Source organism: Saccostrea cucullata, unplaced genomic scaffold (assembly GCF_032062105.1).
Source record: "Saccostrea cucullata isolate Sc308-1 unplaced genomic scaffold, CSIRO_AGI_Scuc_v1 ctg305, whole genome shotgun sequence".
NCBI lineage: Eukaryota > Metazoa > Mollusca > Bivalvia > Ostreida > Ostreidae > Saccostrea > Saccostrea cuccullata.
Window position 1 is genome coordinate 976,153 of NW_026938238.1, and position 25,009 is coordinate 1,001,161.

At 35.6% G+C, this 25,009-nt stretch overlaps 2 protein-coding genes across 2 annotated transcripts in view; both read left to right on the top strand.

Annotated features, from left to right (window-relative positions):
- Positions 1–3,023: 3,023 nt before the first annotated feature.
- The window catches only part of LOC134249747 (uncharacterized), a 43,291-nt gene continuing 21,305 nt past the window's right edge, over positions 3,024–25,009 (top strand). The window contains exon 1 of the mRNA XM_062732097.1: positions 3,024–3,166. The gene's annotated coding sequence lies outside the window, so the exon portion shown is untranslated. The remainder of the gene's footprint in view (positions 3,167–25,009) is intronic.
- On the top strand, positions 5,246–6,382 carry LOC134249735 (putative nuclease HARBI1). The gene has a single exon (XM_062732084.1). The coding sequence runs from the start codon at positions 5,246–5,248 to the stop codon at positions 6,380–6,382; it is 1,137 nt and encodes a 378-aa protein (XP_062588068.1).

Consider the following 25,009-nt stretch of genomic DNA (forward strand, 5'->3'; position numbering starts at 1 on the left):
AAGAATGTGGAACAAAACTGCAAAATAATTTGATAAGATTATCATATATCAGACCAGTTTAATTTTGTATCTATCCAGTTTTTCTTTGATAGAGCTCAGAAATACTACAGGAAATCTTTATCTACATGCATCTTTACAGATAGTCATTTCTATATACAAATTTCAAACTTAAAAAAAATACCATTAAGAAACGAACTGTCAATATATCAGAATTGTGTTAACAACACTTTTCCTCTGTAAGGAAAAGGACCCTTCCTTCTCTGTTCCAACCCCCATTGCATTACAACTTTTGTTGTTCCGGTTATATTTTGGATTTTTTTTTTTTTTTGGTTAACAGTGCAGTTTAGCTGTCATGTTTTCGTTAACCTCTAACAATTCTTATATTTTTTTCGCTTAATGATACAGGTATCTAAAAGGAATTTATAGTTTTGACTCGTTAAGAGACTTTAAGAAAATGATATTGTCTTTTTGACTTCCAAACCTTTGTGCCTGGTCAGAAGCAAACTAGTAGTTCAAAGTACTACAAATTTGCGTCACACATTGAATGCAGATTAACTCCGATAAAATCGGACAGAGCACAGAAAAAAATTGAATTTAAAGGTCTCGATAGGTTTTTTATAAACAGTATACGATGGATTCTCTTTGCTTTAAGTTCTCTGAGATAACACTTCTGATCACGGCTGGTTTGTATACTATCTTATATACTTTCAAAATAAGGACTGAATTTTAAAATGTCATCATTTTTCATACTTTTATACATTAATTTATTTGTAGTTTGTTTATCTACATCACTCTGCCAGCAATGGCTGATGGTATTTCGAGGATCATCTGGGCAAATTGGTGGAAAGAATAACCTTTATGATTTATGGACTAAATCGGGTACTGTAGGGGAAAATATTAGCTGTGCAGATCAAATAGGAAGAAGATGTAGCTCTCACTATAAGAACAAGCTTGTGGACAATTGGGGGAAAATGAAAATTCATGAGGTATATTTTTCATGAATTCAAATTCAAAAATTCTGCAACAGAATGCTATTTTTTGTTTATTCCAGATATTTAGTAGACAACAAATAGGAGTATCTATAATCCTTTGGTAATAATTGGGGTTTTTAATTGTCCATATTCTAGTAATTAATCCTGTAATTGATGTTTTGAAATATCTGGGAGAACTTTAATCAATCCTTAGAAAATATACGTACATAAGTTGTAAATACGCGCTTCAAAAAGGGAACGCATAGTAAAATTTTAGTAGCAAACTGAACATAAAGATTAATTTGTAAAATGATGTATAATTAATACAGGAATGTAGTTATACTGATATATTCTAAATGTCATTTTTACTCAATTCTGGATATGCGATTGTCCTTGGCAAATTTTTACAATCCATTTTGTAAAATGCTTGCTCAATTGGGTTTAAAACTAGTGATTTAGATGACTATGGCAGAAAGAGGTTGCTGTTGCTTTGCAAGAATGTGATCATCAAACGAGCCATATTTTGTCGTGTATTGTCAGATTGAAATACAGCCCCCGGATGCTGCAAAATTTAAAAAAGCATGTGCAGGTAGAACATTGCAAAAATACCCTTTTCCATCAAAGTCCTTTGAATATGAACCGAATCAGTCTTGCTTTTAAGTAATACCGTTTTCCATATCATTACACTACCACCACCAAATTCTTATAACGTCCTGGAGGCAATTTATTGTCTAAAGTTCATTACGAAACTTATGCACTCTGAAACTTATATATGGCTTTAAGATAAACAGTAACTAAAGCATAATGTTCAGCGGTGTTGCTGTGGCCCTACTCTGGTGGTCTGAGATCTTTGAAGTCGATATGTCGGGTCAGAAAAATGGCACGAATAGTCCTCTTGCAATAATTTCAGCATTACGTAGTGAATTACGTAGTCAACTGCAAACGGTCTTACTTAATGTTCTGTGCAGTTTAGGTATAGCTAATGCTGTAGATGACATTATTTTGAAATATTCGTAATTTACCCATCTGGCGCGATCCTTTGCTTCTGGTGTCACATGTGGATTGCTATATTTTTGCGAACATTGGGTGGTCCTTAGTGGTATATGTTTAATTGGTAAGGTATGGTGCTGTGCGTAACATTTTTCAAAATCGGATCTTTTTTCTGTGAGATTTTTAGAATAATTGCAACATTTATATACCATAGCGTTAAAAATAACGCATTTAACTGGAGTAAATCTTATTCCTCCAAAAAAAATTGTATGACAAAATATCTTCCTTTTTTCAGTGTATTGTTCCTACTATGCGTCTCCTTATTTGAAGAATATACTAGTAGTAATAAAGTTACAAAGGCGTATCCAGCGCCGGTGCCCCCCCCCCCCCCCCCCCCCCTGTGTTTGAATTTTTTAATATGTAAAACTTATATGTCCATTATCCTAAAACCAAAGAAAAAACATCTCTTATTTGTAAGAATTTGTCAGCCCCCGGACCCCCCGAAAGAATCTTGCTATTACTTAACTATTGTTAAGGAAGTTGCTGTGATTTTTTTTATATTTTCTTGCACTAAACGTTTCTCCTTTTTATATCTAAAAATAAGCATAAGGTAAAGCTAGTACTAAAAAGGAAAAATCAATTAAAAACTTAACAAAAGGAATGTTCCAACGGCGAAAATAGCCTGTGCACAGCTAAATATTACTATTACTCATGCTTAAGGTAGGTTTCTTCTCTGGTTTCTGACTAGATGGAATATTTAAATATTGGCTTATATATTCTAAATATTTAGGTGTAAGAGATTTAAAAGACCATATTTTCCTTTCCTCATCACAATTATACAACTTTAAATAGAAAGGTAAACTGCGTTTGAAAACTAGCAGGGACTATATTTTTGGCGGAATGGTGGCGTATGAAAATATCTTCTTTTCTGCCTCTCAAAATTATTATAGAACATTGAATTTAATTAAAGTTATAATTATCAGTGAAAACAAAGACGTTAATGATGTAAGAAATAAAAACGAGAAAAGAAAGAAATTTCAATTTTAGGTAAAACTAGCTGTTTACGGTGGAGGGATAGAGAAGAAATATATTGTATTTGAACCTTCAAGAGACAAATTGAGCTGGTTCAGGAAAGAAAACATCAAAACATCATCATTTAGTGATCTGAATAGACAAGGATACTACAGCTCCTTTAGCATTGATGGGTAACTTACTTTTATTATCTTTCTTTGCAATGCATAGTATATTTTCCCCCGTGAATAGTGCTTAAATACAACCAAGTATCAATGACAAGAAATCACTGTTGCTTACTTCCTTGAAGAAAATATATGCAAATAGTTTATCTTGGCCTTTATATAATGCTAAGAATAGTGCGATCCTCAGGTTTTGAAAATAAGGCATTAAGTAATTGAAAATGATCACAAAGATGTCTGTTTTTCTCAAAGTAATGTGTATTACCCACTGTGTTTGTTTAAACGTCATCTTCAATGGTAATCATATTATGTAGGGAAAATTAGTATATCTTAAATAAATTTGATTGATTGGTTGATGTTTAATGTTCCTCTCGAGAATTTTTCACTCGTAGTCGTATGAATTTTTCACTCGTAGTCGTATGGAGACACCGCCACTTGCCGATGGAGAGCTACAAGTTTTGTCCTATGCTCGGCACTCAGGGCCATTGAGCAGTGAGGATCTTTATCGTGTCAGCACTTACTGCGACATGATATACGAAGGACCGGTCTCCACGTCCCACAGTGAGATTCGAACCCACGACGTAGGGATCGACTGACTCCTTATGCTTCGCGACTCTAGAGCAGACGTTCTAACCACTGCGCCACGCATATTAATTTTCAGGAAATGTAAATAAAACTACCTTATGCATTATTTCTAATTGAAAATTGGTCAATAAATACATTTTAGGAATAAAAATCTATTAAGCATACAGGTTTTTGAAGAAAAGTGTATGATTTTTATACTTTTTCGGTACTTATACTTCGATCATTTAATAATGCATAGTGAATGAAGTGTTTACTATCACAGAAAAAATAGTACTATTGATCACTTCTAATTTCATATCACACTAATAAACATGGGTTACAAAGGCAAGATTAAAAGAACGATTTCTTTAAACATATTTTTAGATACAAATATCAACTCCTTTAATATCGTTTCTAAAATCTAAAGAAGCTTGCATTAACCCCCCCCCCCCCCCTCATTCACAGAGAGCTGTGACTTACGACGATCATCCCGAACAGCCACGATCTGAAAAAGTTTTGGATTGAGGCAGCCGATCGGCGTCTAAATAGAACAATATGGCAAATTATTGTCTTCATTACCCCCCCCCCCTTCGTTTACACAGAGTTGCGACTTGATGATGATCATCCCGATCAAACCACGATCTTAAAAAGTTTTAGATCGGAGCCCATCGGCGTCAAAATCGAGCAATTTGGCAAAGTATGGTTTTCATTACGACCGCACTACGATGCCTCTACATCAAACGCGCTGCTATCATGAATCTACTACGATGTTACCAGACTGCTGCCGACCAGCGGCCGTGTTCACAGCGTTTACGCTACGCTGCCGCTACGACATACACGATCATATTACATATATATATATATATATATATATATATATATATCGCAACCGCAGATTTTTATGGTAGGATTTTGACGATGATGCATATTTGATTTTTCACGCAATGGGGCCATTTCACCAAGTACGATCTGGAAAAATCGCATGCAACCACGCGCGACCATGGTCGCACCTCTGTTTTTACGTAGTCGCGTGAAAAATCCGTGCGACCTAGACATTTATTTTCTCTCTGCGCTCTACGTTCGATGTTATCTCGTATAACTTTCGTTGTAAACGTTCTTGGTGCGTCCTACACGCTCTATGGACGCTCTTTGCACGCTCTACCTGCGCCTTTCCATTCGATCTTAACACGATCAAGGATCGTTGTGTTCGATCAGTCTACCATGTAGCATCGACCTCTCGACGACCTATCTTCGAAAGTGTGCGACCTCTGCCGACCAGTACTCGACTTTGGCCGATTTCGGCGCGTACGAGTTGCAATAAACACTCGATCAATACGATTTAGATACGATACAAACGTTCTAGCCTCGATCTATACGCTCAATTCTAGTTCTTTTCTCAACTACTTCTCGTCCGAGTTACGCCAAATTTGCCCTGGTCGTTCAGATTTACAAGCGACCTACTGCTATCGTATAAAAAGACCCAGCGATCAGTGGGCGATCATCAGTTTTGACCACCCTGAAAGAAGCATGGATCCTATCGCTTTACATCATGCAATGCTATTGCAACATCATGCCCTGAAACTACAGCAAGACTCTATGATCATGCTGACGATGTTGAAGCTGAGAAGAAAAAAATATACTAAAAAGAAATATTGGGTTGTTCCGTGGTTACGAGAACGTCAAAGAGATCATTATGGCCAGTATACCTCCCTCATGAAAGAACTGAGGCTTGGAGATGAAGCTTCCTATCGGAACTATCTGCGTATGACACCGGAGATGTTCGACGAACTGTTGACCAGGGTTGGCCCCAGGATTGAAAAGATGGACACTAACTATAGAAGAGCCATAGAAGCAGGGTTGAAGTTGACCGTCACCTTAAGACACCTTGCAACTGGCATAGATTACCCAAGCCTTTCTTATGACTTCAGAGTATCGCGCCATACGATAGCTACATTCATTCCACTTGTGTGTCAAGCTATTGTGGATGAGTACAAGAATGAAGTTATACCCTGTCCAACCTCAGCTGCTGAATGGAAGGCCATTGCTGATGAATTCGAGAGAAGATGGAATGTACCACATGCAATTGGGGCTCTAGATGGTAAGCACGTGGCCATCAGAAAACCAGCAAGTTCTGGATCTCTGTACTATAATTACAAGAAGTTTTGCTCCATCGTCCTTCTGGCTCTGGTGGATGCGAATGCCAAATTCCTGTGGATCGATGTTGGTGGTTTGGGACACCAATCTGATGCTCAGATATTCAACGCCAGTGAGCTGCACAAATGCATTGTTGATGGTTCAGTTCATCTGCCAGCAGCTGAACCTATGACCAATGATGACGTTGATGTACCATTCTTTATCCTGGGTGATGATGCTTTTGCCTTAAAACCCTACCTTATGAAGCCATACACTATAAGAGGTTTAACCAAGGAAGAAACCATCTGTAACTACAGAATTTCCAGAGGAAGGCGCGTGGTTGAGAATGCGTTTGGAATCCTGTCCTCACGTTTCAGGTGTTTGCTGACAACTCTACAACAGAATCCAGACAACTGCAGATTAATAGTGGAAGCTTGTGTTTGCCTGCATAACATAATGAGAAAGAGGTACCCAGCACTCCAGAATGCAGATATGGACATGGAAGATTTAGAACACATTATGAGCTCTTAAATACTGAAACTGATGAACAATTCGGTTCATGTGAACCTGAAGCACATTTGCAGCTCTGTTCTGCAGCATGTTAAATAATAAAGAGGGCGTGTGTGTGTATAGAGCATTTATTACAAATGCCAAATGAGATTACAGATTTTACAATATCAGAATGCAGCAGAAGGTGGGGCCCAAAAACATCCCACACCTTATACAAAAGAAAACTAGTACATATATTTTCTACAAAATTAACAATAAGTACCTTAAACAAAAGAAACTAGTACATCTGTTTTCTACAATAACAAAAGTCATGCAATAACAATAGGCACCTTATGTAAAAGAAACTAGTACATGTATTTTCTACAATAACAATAATTATGGAGGATTGAAGGGGTGGTGGTGGGTAAAATTTGTAAACCACATTTTGGAGCCGAAATGTTATTCTGATAAGGATAAGGCTAATAGCCGTTACTAGAGGACGCTTAAGTATAAAACCCGGAAAACCCTTCGGGACCCATGAATTCAAACAAATTGGTAATTAATAAAAATATGCAATTTATTACGTATTTAGATCACATAAATTCCTTTATATACATAAATACACTTATGAGCTCTTAAATACTGAAACTGATGAACAATTCGGTTCATGTGAACCTGAAGCACATTTGCAGCTCTGTTCTGCAGCATGTTAAATAATAAAGAGGGCGTGTGTGTGTATAGAGCATTTATTACAAATGCCAAATGAGATTACAGATTTTACAATATCAGAATGCAGCAGAAGGTGGGGCCCAAAAACATCCCACAAGAGGGACAATGAACGTACAGAGAAGGGTCACTCGCCCCACCCAAAAATGTGCTTCAATTACTTAATGTATACAGCTTGATAACGATGTAAATACTAACAAAACTATTCACAACATAGATCAATGGAATTCTAAGGATGGATAATAAAAATATTAACTAAAATAAAATAAATACATAATCGAAACTCATTAACGTACCAACCTGGAATAGAATTATTGCATATATTGACAAAAACATGTAAATAATTCAAAGAGATATAAACTATTTATACAATCCTCGATATGATACCCAACAACGAATATATTCAGTGCCGCCTAAGACAGTCACCGAATACTTCGTGTACATGTATGTAAGTTTATAAAGTGAAGACAAATAAATTCATACACAACTCGAAAGTCATTAACGTACGTACCAGGAATAGAATTATTGCATATCTTGACAAAAGCATTTAAATAATTCAAAATGATATGAAATATTAATACAATCCTCGATATGATACTCAACAACGAATATATTCTGTGCCGCCTCAGACAGTCTCCGAATACTTCATGTACGTGTATGCAAGTGTATATTAGTATAAAGTGAAGGCAGATAAATTCATACACAACTCGAGAAAGTCATTAACGTACGTACCAGGAATAGAATAGTTGCATATCTTGACAAAAGCATTTAAATAATTCAAAATGATGTGAAATATTAATACAATTCTCGATATGATACTCAACAACGAATGTATTCAGTGCCGCCTCAGACAGTCACCGAATACTTTGTGTACCTGTATGTAAGTGTAGTATAAAGTGAAGGTAGATAAACTATGCAATGTTAAGCTTTCTCATGCATTATTATGATATTTAAAGCATGAAATTGACGCTTTTATGAGGTTATAGTATTAACAATTAAATTTAAAAAAAAAGATGCAGAAAAATAGAGGATACCGCCTCAGACAGAATCCTCTATCTAGGTATTTAATACATTCAAATAATACAGAATAAGGGATACTTTCTCAACCATTTATCCTTTACAATCGGGTTTTCTACCACCCTAAATGAAAACATATATGTACTAATAGGCGGGAAAATAGAAACCTTAATGTTCTCTGGAATGACACCAGTTGCAACCATCCCATATCTCATTTTGTGAGCTTAAAAACACTAAAAAATGTGCCAGGGTGTTGCTGTAGCAAAAAGGGGGTCCTTTGCAGATAATTTCACCTACTGCAATTGGATTGGGATTTTATTTCTAGATAGACTTTTATTTTACCTAAATTGTATTGAAAGTTGATTCATTGTAAGACTCCTTTAAACTCCCTTGTTGTCGTGCCTGAAAAGGTATATTTCCTCAAAGCAGCAAATATGGGTTTGAGTCTGAATGAACCGCGATTTCCCTTCCTCTCAGCAAAGATAAATTACAAAAAGGAACATAACCCTGTAGCAACATGTCCGTTACTAAGAATTGGCTATCTATGGTATTGTCACTATTTTTTTTTTTAATTTCGAATATTAAAAGTAATAGGCTGCACGCATCAACTGACATTGCAAACTTTTTTGCTCCACTTAACATTTTACTGATTAACAAACGATTCAAGAAATCGGGGGTGTTTCGCATTTAAAAATAGTATATCCATGCTGCCAAGTGATATAGAGCTAGCTGATTTTCCTAAACTGAATAGGTACAGGTAAGACATAAGACATATAAACCTGTCCCAGGGAGACCACTTTAATACACTTGGTCTATTGATCACCCTGAATGAAACCCTTAAAACAATTTAGAGCATGCCCGTACACTTACTTTGCAATAAGAGCTAAAGCGGAATCTAAAAAGAAATACGGGCTGTGTTTGGAGAGTTGAAAAATATAGATTTGTAATCTTAAATATCCACAAGCACTCTTTACCCAAAATATTGTAAAGAACCAACAATAATCTTCTTTAAAAAAATGAATTTTCTGGTGTTTGTTAAGTTTACAATATGCAATAAACAGCTGTACTATCAGATTCGAATATGACAAATGAATTCTTTAAATAAGTCCCATAATTCAACAGCCAAAACAATTGGGAATAATTCATGAGGGTAATATTGCCTTCTTTTTTTTTTTTTTTTTTTTTTTTTTTGCAAGATCCATATATTTTTCTATATTCTTTTTTTTTCATTATTATTATTTTTTTTTTTAACAAACAATAACCATTACCCAAGAATCAGCTGTGGAGATGCATGTGTTTTGATGTAACCTTTATACATGGTATATGTTCAAATAACCACCGTATTAAGATACAAACTGTTTGTTTAAATTTCTTTGCAAATGTAGCTTTATTTTTCTCCAATTTCTCAGGTAGCAACATATTGGATTTTCCATTACCACTTGTCAAATTCAATTTAAGAAATACTAGCTTTGTAGATGCCCATGAAGTCTTTTTATCCAACACAAGTAATTCAGAGAAAATGTCCATTGACTTTACCAATCCATTATAAGACCAAAGAAAGATCTTCAAAAGTTAGCAAAAGAACTGGACAACCCAAGTGAAAACCTTATCATATAATACGAGACTTTCCCAGTGAAAGCCCAGTAGTTCATGATCCTCTTTGTGACTGGGTATACACACCAAGCTGAGATACTCAGATGGTATAAAAGATCTTGCACCCTGATGTTGTAAATCAAATCCATGCTTAATTCTGAAACCGAATGTCATTAATAATGACATAATTGCTTAGGAATAAATATTTAAGGACATTTGGGATAATAGGGGTTAAAAAAAAACAAAACAAAACATAACTACATTACTTAAGGAATAATGTCAATTATCTGGGCTTTGCAAATTGTTCCCACACTCTAAACAAATGCATTGGAATTTGCAGTTTTCAAGCTTGCATAGCCCTTCCCTATTATATGGCTAGCAAATTTCTATGGAGATTTGCTTCTCTCTTTTTTTTTGAAAGCCTTAGTCTAAACCTTGATCAGAAGGGGGAGATGGAAAGACCTGTAGTTTCCTCTCTATATCCCTGTGTTTAAATGCCTGAAGCACAAAGTACACACTAACCATTTCCGAAGACATACCCTTAAACTTGTCTATATATCCTAATTTGTTTATCAACAGTTTGTCAAGGTTTACTTCTAGATGATGCCAAATCATGACTTGTCTCTGCATGATTTACACAAAACTGTGTTTCATTTGGGAATTTTCTAGTATAGACAGAAATCAAATGCATAGATTGCTGTTTTCCACTGAAATATAGTATTGATTGTTTGATCTGTATTTCTGGGTGCTACTGAAATGTTAGAGTTAAAATCAATGTGTACCCATTATTTTGGTGGTAGGCACAAGACTGACAAAAGGTGGTGCTCCAAGGTCAATATATTGCTCTTCCTAAGTCTTTTGTTAAAGCATTTATGGAATCAGTGCTAAAATAAAAATTGATCCCCGAAGAAGAAATATTAAATGGTACCAGTTTTAGTCCCAGGTTTTTGTTTGTTTGTTTGTTTGTTTGTTTGTTTTTTTTTTTTTTTTTTTTTAATAAACCGTGCCACTTTCTTTGTGTTAAATCATAAACAAGTCCACCGTAATGAAATTTACAATTGAAAATGCAATGTTGGTTAATGATTAGAAGCTTTAACCAAAATATATGCTACAAGCTCTCGATTCATTCAATATAGTTATTATCATTGTGTATATATATATATAGGTCTGCAAATTATTGTACTCGTACACAAGCAATATATCTGCCTAACTTGACAGGGCTAAGCTAGCTATGTATATCAAACCATACAGGATATGTCAAATGAATTGCCTAAACATACATGACAAAACTAGGCTATCCCAACCTATAAGATATAGTTATAAGCATATCCCATAAGGGATATGTCAAACAAATTGTCTAACTACCACAAGACAAACCTGGTTATCCAAATAAGGCAAACATAAACCTGAGGATATGTAGAACATAAGCATGTCCAACCAAGCAGGACATGTCAAGCAGAGTGTCAAACCATACAGGACAAATCTGGTTATCTTACAATACACGATAAAGATATTTGTAAGCAGATTTATAATCATACTACATATGTCAAATAAAGTGTTCAACCATACTGAACAACTTCTTTATCCAACCATTCATGATCAATAAATATTAAATAAATATTAACATAACCAACCCTACAGGATATGTCAAATAATTGTCCAACCATACAGGATTAATCCTTGATATATAATTATATATACATACATTCTCTATACAAGCATATCCAAACATACAGGATATGTCAAATAAATTATCCAACCATACAGGATAAACTCAGTTACCAAAGCATAAAGGATATAAAAATTCTGTATCTAAACCTATTCATCCATATAGGTTATGCCAAATAAATTGTCCAACCATGTAAAACAAAACGTGGTTACCCAATCACACGATTAACATATAAATACCCTTATATGAGCATATTCAACTATATAGGATATCTCAAATTAACTGTCCAACTATACAGGACAAACAGGTTACCAAACTGTACCAGATATGTATATGTATATATATTTACCATATACAAGCATGTCCAACCATATAGGATATGGCAAATAATTGTCCAACCATACAGGACAAATTGGTAACCAAACCATACAGGATATATATTGAAGTACAAGCATATCCAACCATATAGGATAGCTAAAAATAATTGTCCAACCATATAGGACATCTTGGTTACCAAACCATACAGGATATATATATACTGTATACGCGCATATCCAACCATACAGGATATGTCAAATTAATTACAACCATACAGGATATAAATATACTGCGTCCAACCATATAGGACAATATGGTAACCAAACCATTCAATATATATACACTGTATACAAGCGTATCCAACCATATAGGATAGCTAAAATTAATTGTCCAACCATATAGGACAAGTTGGTTACCAAACCATACAGGATATATATTGCTGTACAAGCATATCCAACCATATAGGATAGCTAAAAATAATGTGTCCAACCATATAGGACATCTTGGTTACCAAACCATACAGGATATATATATACTGTATACAAGCATATCCAACAATACAGGATATGTCAAATTAATTACAACCATACAGGATATAAATATACTGCGTCCAACCATATAGGACAATATGGTAACCAAGCCATTCAATATATATACACTGTATACAAGCATATCCAACCATATAGGATAGCTAAAATTAATTGTCCAACCATATAGGACAAATTGGTTACAAAACCATACAGAAATATTTATACATATACATACTGTGCACAAGCATATCCAACCATATAGGATATATATAGCAAAAATTTTTCAACTATATATGGACTACCTTGGTAACCAAACCATACAGGATATATATACACTGTATACAAGCATATAAAACCATAGAGGATTTCCAGAATTAATTAACCAACCTTTTTTTTTTTATTATTATTATTATTATTATGAGCGTGATGTGGCTAATAAATCACTATTGGCATTTCCAAGTTCCAAAAAAACCCCCAAGCAAAGCATAAATATACAATATGAATACCTTAATATGCTTTATCTGTGTAATTATGCAACCAACCCAATGGCAAATAATGAAATCAAAATAAGCGACTGACTGTAATAGCTACATGATGAACAACAAAGGCAATTTACTCTAGCTACATGCATTTGCAGTGCTAAATTCTTATCGTATACTGACAATCCACAGGCCTTAGTTCTTTAATGAAACCAAAAACATTATATGCACTTGTAACCTACCCAAACTTGACCATATTACACTAAATTGTTATAAATATAAGTATTGAAGTTATACAATCTGCTTACAAGCTTTAAAGTGCTGAAACAACCGACATCCTGTTACTATAATAGTTTGTGTAACCATGTGCTCATTTTTGGTGCACACCATTTTAACAGTTTACTTTATTCTCATTTTCTGATGACCAAAGTCTTTAGTAATGAAAGAAAAATAAAAAAAAATCTTACATCCTAACCATGATAACCAAATTCTCTGCCTGATTTAGCGTTAAAAAGCCTGTTAATACCAACAACACCTTAACATTGCAGGATTCATGTTCTATTAAGAACCTGTCAGGTTTACTTGGTGGTTTACTATGAAGAATTTGGTATGTTGACATTACACTGTGCACCAAATGACCCCGAATTTTTCTCAGCGAGTAAAACATTCTCAACCCAGTCGTATAACTTAATATCTAGACTACACAAATCATTAGAACCTTATTGTATATACATACTAAATCGGGTTTAATTTTATCAACTTCTGCGAGCCTACGCTACCATATCAATGTAATGCAACCCGAATATCCTCTATACAGAACCTTCTCGCTGAGATATTCAGATAGAAATTGATATTTCACTGTTCTACACAAATCTGCAAACGAACAATAAATCAATATCTTTGAATCAAAACCCTACTCTGCATGAGTGACACAATATAAATACTCACACCTAAGTAAAATTTGTAAACCACATTTTGGAGCCGAAATGTTATTCTGATAAGGATAAGGCTAATAGCCGTTACTAGAGGACGCTTAAGTATAAAACCCGGAAAACCCTTCGGGACCCATGAATTCAAACAAATTGGTAATTAATAAAAATATGCAATTTATTACGTATTTAGATCACATAAATTCCTTTATATACATAAATACACATATGATTCCTGGAGAATGGAGAAACTCAGGAGATCTGCAAGACTTGGCCTACCACTTGGGCCGTAATAGGGACAACGCCGAGGGAAAGAAAGTACGGGATTACATAAAGAACTACTTCAACAGTCCTGTTGGTTCTGTTCCATGGCAAGAGAAAATGGTGACCGCAAAACACAGAGTTTTCTGAGTGTTGTTGCTAATATGATATATCTCTAACTTTTAAACTTTTCATAACTATGTGTAATAAACAACAATGTGTAAATGATTTCATATATTTAATGTATGATTAGAGATTAAAATACAAACAAATCAAAAGGAAACGACCAATAAAATAAAACAGAATAAAATGAAATTCAGAAATAAAAAATGAAAGAACAATAAAACCAAACTAAAAACAAAAAACAAAACAAAATACACCCCCCCCCCCCAAACAAACACAGTAGCCAACAACAACAAAAACTCACCAAAACTTACAGAAAAAACTGGGGGAAAAGAAAGAAAAATATAGAAAAAAAACATTGAAACCAACAACAAAAACCCACCAAAACTATCCGAAAAAATGGGGGAAAGAAAGAAAAATATAGAAAGAAAAAACGCAACCGTAGCTTCCGAAAAAATATTGCGTGATTGTACTTATCCATGGCAAATTGATTTATAGTAAAATTAAACTTTAAAGAGGCGTTTAACAATACAATATCTGTGTTACAAACGTCAGCAGTCATGCATTAAAAATGTCCTCAGATACAGACAAAACAGGAAAGAATATCAAGATGCAAATATTCATAATCCATGGCAACTGATAATATAGCGAAATTAGGCTGCTTAGTTACTCAACAAATTACAATTACTAAGGTACAAACGATAACAGCCATTTTATCATCGTGTATAACATGTAATTGCTATGCTCCCTGGCACATAGTCGACGAAAACTAGAACTGTTGCATCCAACTAAACATCAATAATTCATAGCAAATGTCAATATTGACAATATTGCAAATTAGGCTGAGGAGTCTTTTTCAGGGTTGTCATCAGTTCCTGTTGCAGATGGTCCTGGCCGAGTTATTCCCAATGAACTCAGAAAACTGTCTGAAAAACTAGGATCCCGGCTAGCAGAAGGAGTCTGCAGAGTGTGGAATACTGGCGATGATGACTCTGGTGGGCAGCTGGAGGACCTGTAACCAGGGTAGTTCTGCTGTATATACTCTGCATTCATGGAATTCCATACAGATACTCCTGGAGTTGGGTTTGGGTTCCATTGGCTGGGGAGAGGCTGCCAACCACAATCCGATTGCTGACACTGTTGCTGCCGGACTAGAGGTTGTTGTTGCTGCTGAACCCGAGACTGTTGCTGCTGCTGGATTTGAGGCTGTTGTTGTTGCTGAAGACGCCGAGATTCAACCTTTGCAGAATTGGTGCGGACAAAGACATCGCTGACCAGACTGTCGTAAACTGCCTCGGGCAGCTGAACTAGAACATTAGTAAACCATTGCCAAAAAGAGATCCGCTCGTTGACACCCGATGGCCGAAAGGTCCTCATAATCTCGTTGGATTGCTGGAGGAGGTCAGTGGTCCTGATCGATTGGTCGTGGATCCTCGAGAGCAGATCATCTTGAGACATGTTAGCTGTGACCTTCTTCCTGTGCGGTCTGGCTGTACATGTAGGTTGGGTCGAAGTCCCAGGAACTGGGTCGTTCAGGTTAGGCAAGGGACCAGGGAATTCATCAACTTCATTATCAAGGTCAAGAGGTTCCTCGACAGATGCCTGACTGCCGGCTTCACCATCTGGTCTACTGGTTGCCTCGGTGTCCACAGGTCTACTGGCTGCAATCTTCTCCTTCATAGAAACAGCATTGCGGCGGGACACCTCGACTATATGTGGGCACAGAAAGTCAAAAACTCTGAGAATCCATCTGAAACACAAAAGGGAAACATATATAAACAATACAAATGTAGTTTAGTATCATAATCATATCCTTTATATGCATTTTTGAGGGTTGTTTTGAATTGTTTTATTTGTTATTATGCATCAGTAGCGGATCCAGAAATTTCGAGGGGGGGCACAACAATTTTGGATGCCAAATCGGGAATACTACTTTTATAATTTGGTAATTTTTTTGGCGAAAAGGTAGGGGGCCTCTACATCCGCCACTGTGCATAGTAATTATTTCATGACATAAGATGATAAATTTCAATCTGACAAACGTTTCACATTATCTGTAAAATACTTTAAAAGAGTACGCATGTCGATATAATGGTATATAAATATTTGGAATTACAATTACAAATTAAGACAAACCCTTAGCAAATTTCCAAATTTAATTTTCATAGCTAAAGATTTATTTTTTAAACAAAACATCAGCGGTGTCACAAATCATAAAATATGGCGTAAGATGATATCACAATGGTACACGGATGTATTACGGAAATTTTAATAAGAAAAATCTTTTTTAAATTCACCTATCTCTATCCGTGACTTTTGGAGCTCCTTGCCCAGATTTGGTCTTCTTGAGGCGTCCAAACCTGGTTCTCATTGAGTGGAACCAGTTGCTTACATTATCAGCCGGCAGATCCATTTTCGTAGCTATCTCCTGCCATGTCTGTCGCCTGAGATCTTTATTGAGCCACTGTCTGTTGGACTTATCATACAGATGAACGTTCTCCTGTATGAGGCCGACTAGCTGATCTTCCTGATCTTCAGCAAGCCTAACATGTAGCCTCTGTTTTTTCGTTGCATTAGTAGTCTCCTCATGGTTATCCTCCGTTATTTCACCTGGGATCTCCTCGACTTCAGCCTCAATAGCGGTGGGAGAATCCTGAGGGGATGGGTCCTTTGGTGGGGCAACTTTTCTTTTCCTGGGGCCAGCTGCAGCCTTGGTTTTTCCCGCCCTCGGCATAATTAACTCAGACGTGTTCAAAAGCTAATCGTGTAATGATCATCGCATGAGCTTGCGCCCTATCTGCACGGTTTTCAGTAGGCGTGGCTTAATCGGATTAGGCGAAGGTAAGTCGCAACTTAAGCGAGAAATGATCTTTAGTGGTTGAACCTTAAACGCACATAGATCGCACCTCAATCCTCTGATCATAATCAAATCGTGTCCATTTCGCAAACAGTGAGCGCACTGGTCTAAGGAAAATCGGGAGCAGGTCGCACGAAGCGATTCTTGATCGCAGCGGATCTAGGCTACATCGCATGGATCGAGCGAGTGTTGAGAATTGATCGAGCAGCACGACCGTGTGCTCGATCAGTTTTCGCTCAAGAAGACTTAGCCTCGCTCATCCCCGCTCTAGCCTCAATTGCCCCTCGATCAATACGTCTTTTCCTCGACTGTATTCGCTGTTTCGACGCTCTCTTTGCGACTTTTAAGTCGAGGCTCAGTTTTTTGACATGTCAAAAAACTGAGCTGCGATCTATTTTTCAGGAAGACCATTCTTCGACTTTGAGCGACCACAGGAGACCGAGGCGTGACCACTTCGCGGTCAACCTTCGACTTCGTGCGATCTTCAGCGATCAAGCCACGCTCTTAGATCGCAACTCAGTCTTCCGGGAAGAATTTTTGGTGAAATGGCCCGTTTACCACGTGGTTTACGGGGCATTTTCAATTGTATCTGTCACAAGATGTGAAAAGACTCAATTGCAAATGTTTTTCAAGCATAGTGTCTCCCTATACATTAGTAGTTGACTGATGATGATAGGTCAGATATCAGGCTACATGTAATGTTAATGATGTATCAGGCTATATGTAATGTTAATGATGTTTCAGGCTATATGTAATGTTTATTAATTTATATGTTTATTTATTTCCTAAATTATTTATTTCACAGTTAGAGTTATCTTTCTTAATCATTATCTGTCTTATAACAGGTCTGGACGATTTCTAAATATGGAAGTCAAGAACGATAACCGAAAGTTGCTATAAATGTACATCAAGTACACGTAATTATTTTTCTGTCCAATCAGACAACAGCATTTTTACACACCCCCAAAACATATTTTAAAAGAACAAAAAGATAACACGTGCTTTTGTTTTTTTCCTCAAAAAGATTTTTTAAACAAAAAATCTGTAGAAGTAAGATGAAAACTTTTGAAGAATAAGGTATTCCCCACATTTTTACCGTGAACAACCTTGACATTTTTGTCTCGGTAAAGAAAAAAAAAATAATGCACAATAGAATGTAATCGTTTACAGAGGTATAGATCGCACCAGCAAGTTTTTATCAAGTTCAATTATAACATTTACCAGAATATATTATATGACGGTAAATATAATTTTGCTTAGCCATCCGATTTTCATCGATAATGCTTAAATTCCATGTGTATAGATCAACTCACACAAGTGTTTATCGTGTGGAGTATACAAATATAGTTTTGCATTATCACGGGTTTCTTGAGCGCCGAATACTTAGCTATGCAGACTTTAAATGGGCATAAGGAAAGGCGTTTAACGTGGAGAAAAGAGAATCCTGTAATTATACACGAATGCGTTTTATCCCAATATCTTACCTCGCATATCAGAAACTGCATGGACTACTAGTATTCTGTAATAAACACTCAAAAATGATAAAGACTGATATTTTTTCTATAAGATTTTTATGTCAGGCTCTAAAAACTGAAAATTTACCGTATTTATATCAATTTTTTAACGTAGGTAAACTTTTGAGATTGCTAACTCCTAGATACAGATTTTTTAATCCCACTTAAAACGTATTCCAAGCTCTCAAGTCGTGTTTGTTCACGGCAGAATTGTCATAAATATTATATTATTCCCAAATTCGCATAAAGTTTACAAAAAGTTTGTTTTAAAAAAAATTTTTGAGCAAAAAACTTAAAAACCACGTGTTTTATTTATTCTCTCATGGGTTTGTCTTAATGCTGATATCTGATTGGTCAGAAGGATTAGTGCCTTGTTTATTCTGTGTATTAATAGCAATTCACGGTTATCGTTCTTGGCTTCCTTATTTAGAAATCGTCCAGACCTGTATAATTCAAGACTTATCTTTTTATTTGAAAATCAAGAGTTACTTTTCCTAAATTACTCACTTCCTGTGTTAATTTCCTGTGTGACCCACACAAGGAGACCCAAGCTAGTTTTTCTTTATTTTTTGACTATGCTGCCACACACTGTAAGTAACCCTGTACTGTTTATGTTTATTACGCGTATATTTATTATATTTACAGTGTTTTTGTATGAAATGTTTGTAATTTGTTTATTAGGAATATCTATTGTTATCTCTTGAAAGTATGGAACACTGTTGCTGTCATAATCTTTAAACATAAAACTGGAGTATATGGCACGCCAAATTCACAAAAATGAGCTAAACATAGTTTCACAATTGATAAACTAGGTTTATCGACTGTAAACTATAGTTTACAAATCGTAAACTATAGTTAACGATTTGTTAACTATAGTTTTCATCTGTAAAACTACATTTGACGAATGTTAACTATAGTTTACGAATGATAATCTAAGTTTATCTGTCTGTAATAAGCGTTAACAATAGATTTTGTTGATAAACATAGATTCACGTTTGTAAACTATAGTTTACAATCGTAAACTATAGTTAAGAGTTGTTAATCATAGTTTCACAAATCGTGAAACTATATTTATCAGATCGTTAACTATAGTTAACGGTTTGTAAACTATAGTTTGCAAATCGTAAAACTGTATGTATCAGATAATCTATGTTTTGCAATCGCAAATGATTGTTTTAAGTTTTAAGTATAGTTTACGGTTGTGAAACATAGATTATCGCGTTAACTATGGTTTACGGATGTAAAATATAGATTAACGTTGTTAACTATAGTTTACAGTCCGTAAACTATAGTTTACAACCGATAAACCTAGTTTATCGACTGTGAAACTATGTTTAGCTCATTTTTTGTGAATTTGGCGTGCCATAGGAGTACGTTCATAACATTTTTTCTATGGAAACCCATCTGTGTTAAAACTTTATATTTTGGATTTAATAGTTATTTTTATTACAACTTATTACACAATTTATGCTATATCTATAGTTATATAGTGACATCATGTAACTGATGAGTAATTCCTTTGTTTTGTTTTGTTTCAGTTCTTTACCGTTAAAACAATAAAATCGATGCAATGCATGATAGTTGTGTGGTTAACTATCTCCAATATACAGGCAGAATACTATAAAAACTGCTGTCTGATAGGTGGTGGGATGATCGGCGTAAGGTCATTGTAGGTCTACGTAGGATCGACAGGAACGTAGAGAGTTCGTAGTGGGAACGTTGTAGGACCCTACATCACAAGTTCCTACGCTTTTACTGCGCTTTTACTACGATCATGATGATCTCTACACAATGCTTCCGCGCTGCTTGTACAATTACAGCGCTTTTACGATTTTACCCCGATTCTTGTTGGCCACGATCCCGACACGCCGATCATGAAGACCCTACCGTGATCAAACTGCGTTTATGAAGACCCCACTACGTTTTTTCTTCGATTGGCCACGTTTTTGGCCACGCTTTAATCGTAGTAGAAACGGCGTCTATGTGTGAACGGGGGGTTACGACCGTACTACGATAATTCTACGTCAAACGTGCTGCTAACACGCTTCTACTACGATGCAGACCGTTGCCGACCAGCGGCCGTGTTTACTGCGTTTACGCTACGCTGCCACTACGACATTTAAGATCATACTACAACGCTACGCAGATCTGGAGACTGTTCGACGATATTGCTACGGTAGTGCTGATCATATTACGATTGTTTTTTTGTTTTTGTTTTTTTTTTGTCACTTGTACGGTTTTGGCGATGATGTATGTATATTTTGCAACCGCAGATTTTTCTAGCACGATTTTGGCGATGATGCATATCTTGCAACTGCAGGTTTTTCACTGCCTTTACCATGTGGTTAAAAGGGCATTTTCAATTGTAATTGTAACAAGATGAGAAAAGTTTGGAGTCTCACCTGCAAAATGAAATGATTGACAAATATAGTGTCGCCATTTACATGTAGTTAACAGATAATGATTGGTCAAATATCAGCACTATAAAAACAAACTGCTGCCTGATAGGTCGTGGTATGATCGGCGCAAGGTCATGGTACAGTTATTTGACCAGTTTCGAATAAGAAACGGATTCGGCGGCGCTATAAATATAAGAGGCATTATTTCAAAATGTAAGTTTTTTGTCAAGGTAGTTCAATGACTTGTGGAATTAAATATTGTTTAAAAAAGGTTCAGTACGGAAGCGTATTGCTGCCACTTGAAAAAAAAATATTGTAAGTCGTACGTACGACATAATAAGTCGTACGTACGACATAGTAAGTCGTACGTACGAGATACTAAGTCGTAAGAACGAGATACTATGTCGTACGTACGACATACTAAGTCGTACGTACGACATAATAAGTCGTACGAACGACATAATAAGTCGTACGTACGACATAATATCAAGTCGTACGAACGACATAATAAGTCGTACGTACGACATAATAAGTCGTACGTGCGACATAATAAGTCGTACGTACGAGATACTAAGTCGTACGAACGACGTAATAAGTCGTACGAACGAGATGCTATGTCGAACGTACGACATACTAAGTCGTACGTACGACATAATAAGTCGTACGAACTAGATACTAAGTCGTACGTACGAGATACTAAGTTGTACGTACGAGATACTAAGTCGTACGAACGAGATAACATTAACCCCTTGTAGTCATGTGTTTATGTTACTTATACGATATAATATGTAGTTATTCGGTTTTCTTTATAATATCATGAATAGACGGGCGTGCCAATAGTTGTGCTTTTGATTACTAAAACGGAAGAACCTAAATTTCATATATATATGTAACTTCAATCTATTTAACATTTAAAAAAAAGTCAATTAAAAAATTATTTTACATGTTGACTAAGAAGTCCTATCCAAAGCAGCCCCCGTCCACCCCTCAAAGAATCTGATAATTTGATACGTTTTTATCGAAGGAATATTATAAATTAAGCTTTTCAGGGGGTACCGATGTGGGTGAAAAGTACAAAAATCCCGAAAATGAAAAATATTTCTTTAATTATATTTATGGTTTATATTTATGTTTAATGTCCTTTTAATTAGAAAAGCTCGGTTGTTTTGAGACTGACATTCAACATTTTTACTGTGGCCTGGTTCGAATCACCTGGTGGCACACGTTTACTCCTATAAAAACAGACTTGTATATTTCACTTCATTTTCCTCTATAAATGATTTCTTTTTCTTTAGAGATAAACGACATTTATGAGAATGTAGACCAGAAATATTATTCTCTAAAAATTATCCCACAGTGTAAGCATTCATTGTTTGAGGACAAGAATTATTCATTCTTCCTCACGATGAAGGAGTCACACACAAACGCACCCCCCCCCCCCAAAAAAAAAAAGAAGAAGGAAAAACACAAAACATGAATGATATGCGGTTGATCCTATAGTATACACCCCCCCCCCCAAAAAAAAAATAATAATAATAAATAAATGCGTGAAAAATCTAATACATTTAATCTTCGAAAAGTTTCGAAACGAATCAATTAAAATGAAATCGCAGAAGTAGTGAATGATGAAGGGGACAGAATATCTTCTAGATTTCATTTTAAGAAGATTATTTATCTATTAAACGAAGATAACATTTTTCTAACAGGTTTTATGTATATGATCAGGTTTAAGACCTGGGGGCCGTAACAGAAAGCATGCTATTTAGATTTTAAATGACTTTAAGCAAAGTTGCCACCCTAAAATTAATATATACACTGTATACATGAAATGTTTCTTTATCAAATAAATAAGCCGTAAACTATAATATGATAAGAAAAAAATTGATTTATTTCAGCTGTTAAATTTGATCATTTTCATATGGAGCTCTTCTTCTAAAGGAGAGCAATATTGTCTAAAATGGCCATGCACGACACCCCCCCCCTCGCCCTCTTAAGCAGGGTTGCGCATACAAAGTGCTCACCCAGAAAAATAAAGAAATTAAGATTTCTTGCAGTGACATAGCATCGTTTTTGAATGGGGAAAGGGGGCAGCCAGAGAAAAAAAAAACTTACCTGAAAAAGTTGACAAGTAAAAAATTGCCCTAACAAGAAAACATTATTTTGGGGAGGGGGGTCTTTTTAAAGTTCCAACTTCTTTCAGTACAATTTTCCCCCATATAATACTACATGTACATTACCCTTATTTCACTTTACTGTATCACAAAGTGGGGGAAGGGGCAATCGGCCTTTCAATGCAAATTTTAAACAATAATATTGCTACGTGCCTGTTTTAGTAATATGCATATCTATACATTGTGTCCTAATTATCTACAATTTTTCATGAAATTTTATGCAGCTGTTTTAGAATAATTATGTTTATAAATAAATAAAAAAATAAAAAAAAAGGACTGACGGACTAACTGACGTGCCAAAGACATTATACCACTCGCAACTTGTTGTTATAAAAGTAATTTATAATTTCTCTCTACATTTAAACACTCTTTCAGACTTTCTAGACGATATCCTAAATAGCCATTTACTCTTAATCATACCATTTTAAGCCCGAAATTAATAAGGCTTTGAAATTATGCTGGGTCACGGGTAGAATAAATATATCATATTGAATAAAATCTTTATCCTTCCTAGTCTATAATTTATGAATTGTAATAAACAGTTTTGCAGATAAATATGAAATAAACAATGTAAAATCCCAAGTTCGAATCGGGCAGAGGTGATAAACTTGCTTGATTTGAATTTTCTGCAATCCAACAGACAATTCAAATCAAGCGAGTTTATCGCCTGTAGAAACGAATATAAAGGGCTAGAAGGTTAATAAAATAAACATATTGGTTACAAAATGTGTTTAGAATTAGGGATAGATCAATGCTGGAAAGAGTGAAAATTCTTCCCAAAAGTGCGTTTAAATCTTGCGCCGTAGATTGCCTATTATTTGCATTTAATAAATGATCAAAGACTAAAATACAAAACCATAAAGCTACAGTTCTGCAGCTACGTTCTGAGTATCTCGTTCGTACGACATATTATCTCGTTCGTACAACTTATTATGTCGTACGTACGACTTAGTATCTCGTTCGTACGACTTATTATGTCGTACGTACGACTTAGTATCTCGTTCGTACGACTTATTATGTCGTACGTACGACTTAGTATCTCGTTCGTACGACTTATTATGTCGTACGTACGACTTATTATGTCGTACGTACGACATAGTATCTCGTCCGTACGACTTAGTATCTCGTACGTACGACTTATTATGTCGTACGTACGACTTAATATCTCATACGTACGACTTATTATGTCGTACGTACGACATAGTATCTCGTTCGTACGACTTATTATGTCGTACGTACGACATAGTATCTCGTTCGTACGACTTATTATGTCGTACGTACGACATAGTATCTCGTTTGTACGACTTATTATGTCGTACGTACGACATAGTATCTCATTCGTACGACTTATTATGTCGTACGTACGACTTATTATCTCGTTCGTACAACTTATTATGTCGTACGTACGACATAGTATCTCGTACGTACGACTTAGTATGTCGTACGTACGACAGAGTATCTCGTTCATATGACTTAGTATCTCGTTCGTACGACTTAGTATCTCGTACGTACGACTTATTATGTTGTACGTACGACTTAATATCTCGTACGTACGACTTATTATGTCGTACGTACGACTTATTATCTCGTTCATACGACTTATTATGTCGTTCATACGACTTAATATTATGTCGTACGTACGACTTATTATGTCGTTCGTACGACTTAGTATCTCGTTCGTACGACTTAATATCTCGTACGTACGACTTACTATGTCGTACGTACGACTTATTATGTCGTACGTACGACTTACAATATTTTTTTTTCAAGTGGCAGCAATACGCTTCCGTAGTTCAGCCTCCCCCCCCAAAAAAAATAATATTTCGCCAAAAATATACGCCCCACAGATTATCCATTGGCATGCCTAAGAAATGTTAAATTAATTGCTTACCAAAAAGTTATTTGTATTTCCAAATGATAAAGAGAAACTAGGGGAACTGTGAGCACTGAGCTCACTTTAATGATACCCCACGCCAACTATATGATTATTATGACAAAGTCCATGTTCTGCTCTGGGAGACCCGAAATTAGTGTCAGATCAAAATGTAAAATAAGAGGTCACCTGTACAATGGCACAATGTAA

Coding starts and splice junctions, on each gene's coding strand:
- LOC134249735 (XM_062732084.1), top strand. CDS start 5,246: ATGGATCCTATCGCTTTACATCATGCAATGCTATTGCAACATCATGCC.